Below are 866 nucleotides of genomic sequence, written 5' to 3'. Positions count from 1 at the left end.
TATCAACGTGACGAGTAAATGACAATTTTCATTTTCACAGCAAGTTAATCTGACAGCTCTAATTAATGATATCAAAGGATTCACAGCTGTATGTCTAGGAGGTTTCCTGGAATTTCTTTTCTGTTTTTTATCCTAGGATTAGTTATATACAGTAGCTTTATTGAATCAGTTTATACTAATGAGTACTGGTGCTATTGTTACAGACTGGAGTTTGATGCCTACAGGACCGACCTGGAGGAGTTGAGCGTGGGTCCGCGGGATGCTGCAGCCATGGTGCGCATTGAGATGGCTCAACAGCAGTACCAAATCCATAAAGACAAGTATGAACGACTGCACAGTGATGTCAGCATCAAACTCAAGTTCTTGGAGGAGAATAAGGTACCATGTTGTTCACCTGTTTTATTTCATGAGTCAAAGATATTACTGAGTTTTGTCATAGTTTTGTGTATGTTGATTTCCAGGTAAAGGTGATGCACAAACAGCTCCTACTGTTTCATAATGCTGTCTCTGCGTATTTCGCTGGAAACCAGCAGCAGCTGGAACAGACTCTCAGACAGTTCAATGTGAAATTGAAGCCACCGGGTTCTGACAAGCCATCGTGGCTTGAGGAACAGTGATCACTTTGTCGATGTAAAGAGACACTCAAACACGGAAACCTGAAAATGGATGGACAGGGATGTAAAAGTGATTCGTATGAATGATTAAGACAAAAGAAGTAGATGTTTTTAAGTTGCCAAACCTCGGAAAGAGGCCCGGTTTATTTAAAACCAGAACGTCTTCAAATGAATATTAATTTTTATCCAAATGGCTTATGGAAACTAACTGTGGTTACGTTTTACACCTGCCTTAACTTACCATCTCGTATA

At 40.1% G+C, this 866-nt stretch overlaps 1 protein-coding gene across 1 annotated transcript; it reads left to right on the top strand.

Moving 5' to 3' along the window:
• The first annotated feature begins 173 nt into the window (after window positions 1-173).
• On the top strand, window positions 174-860 carry LOC107735580 (arfaptin-2-like). The gene is made up of 2 exons (XM_016547218.1): window positions 174-378; window positions 462-860. The coding sequence occupies exons 1-2, from the start codon at window positions 271-273 to the stop codon at window positions 615-617; spliced, it is 264 nt and encodes an 87-aa protein (XP_016402704.1). The 5' UTR covers window positions 174-270; the 3' UTR covers window positions 618-860.
• Window positions 861-866: the final 6 nt, after the last annotated feature.

The sequence above is a fragment of the Sinocyclocheilus rhinocerous genome, unplaced genomic scaffold, assembly GCF_001515625.1.
Source record: "Sinocyclocheilus rhinocerous isolate Xijiao unplaced genomic scaffold, SAMN03320098_v1.1 C36159059, whole genome shotgun sequence".
NCBI lineage: Eukaryota > Metazoa > Chordata > Actinopteri > Cypriniformes > Cyprinidae > Sinocyclocheilus > Sinocyclocheilus rhinocerous.
Note: the sequence above shows the minus strand (reverse complement) of the source record. Positions and strands in the feature narration are given on the sequence as shown.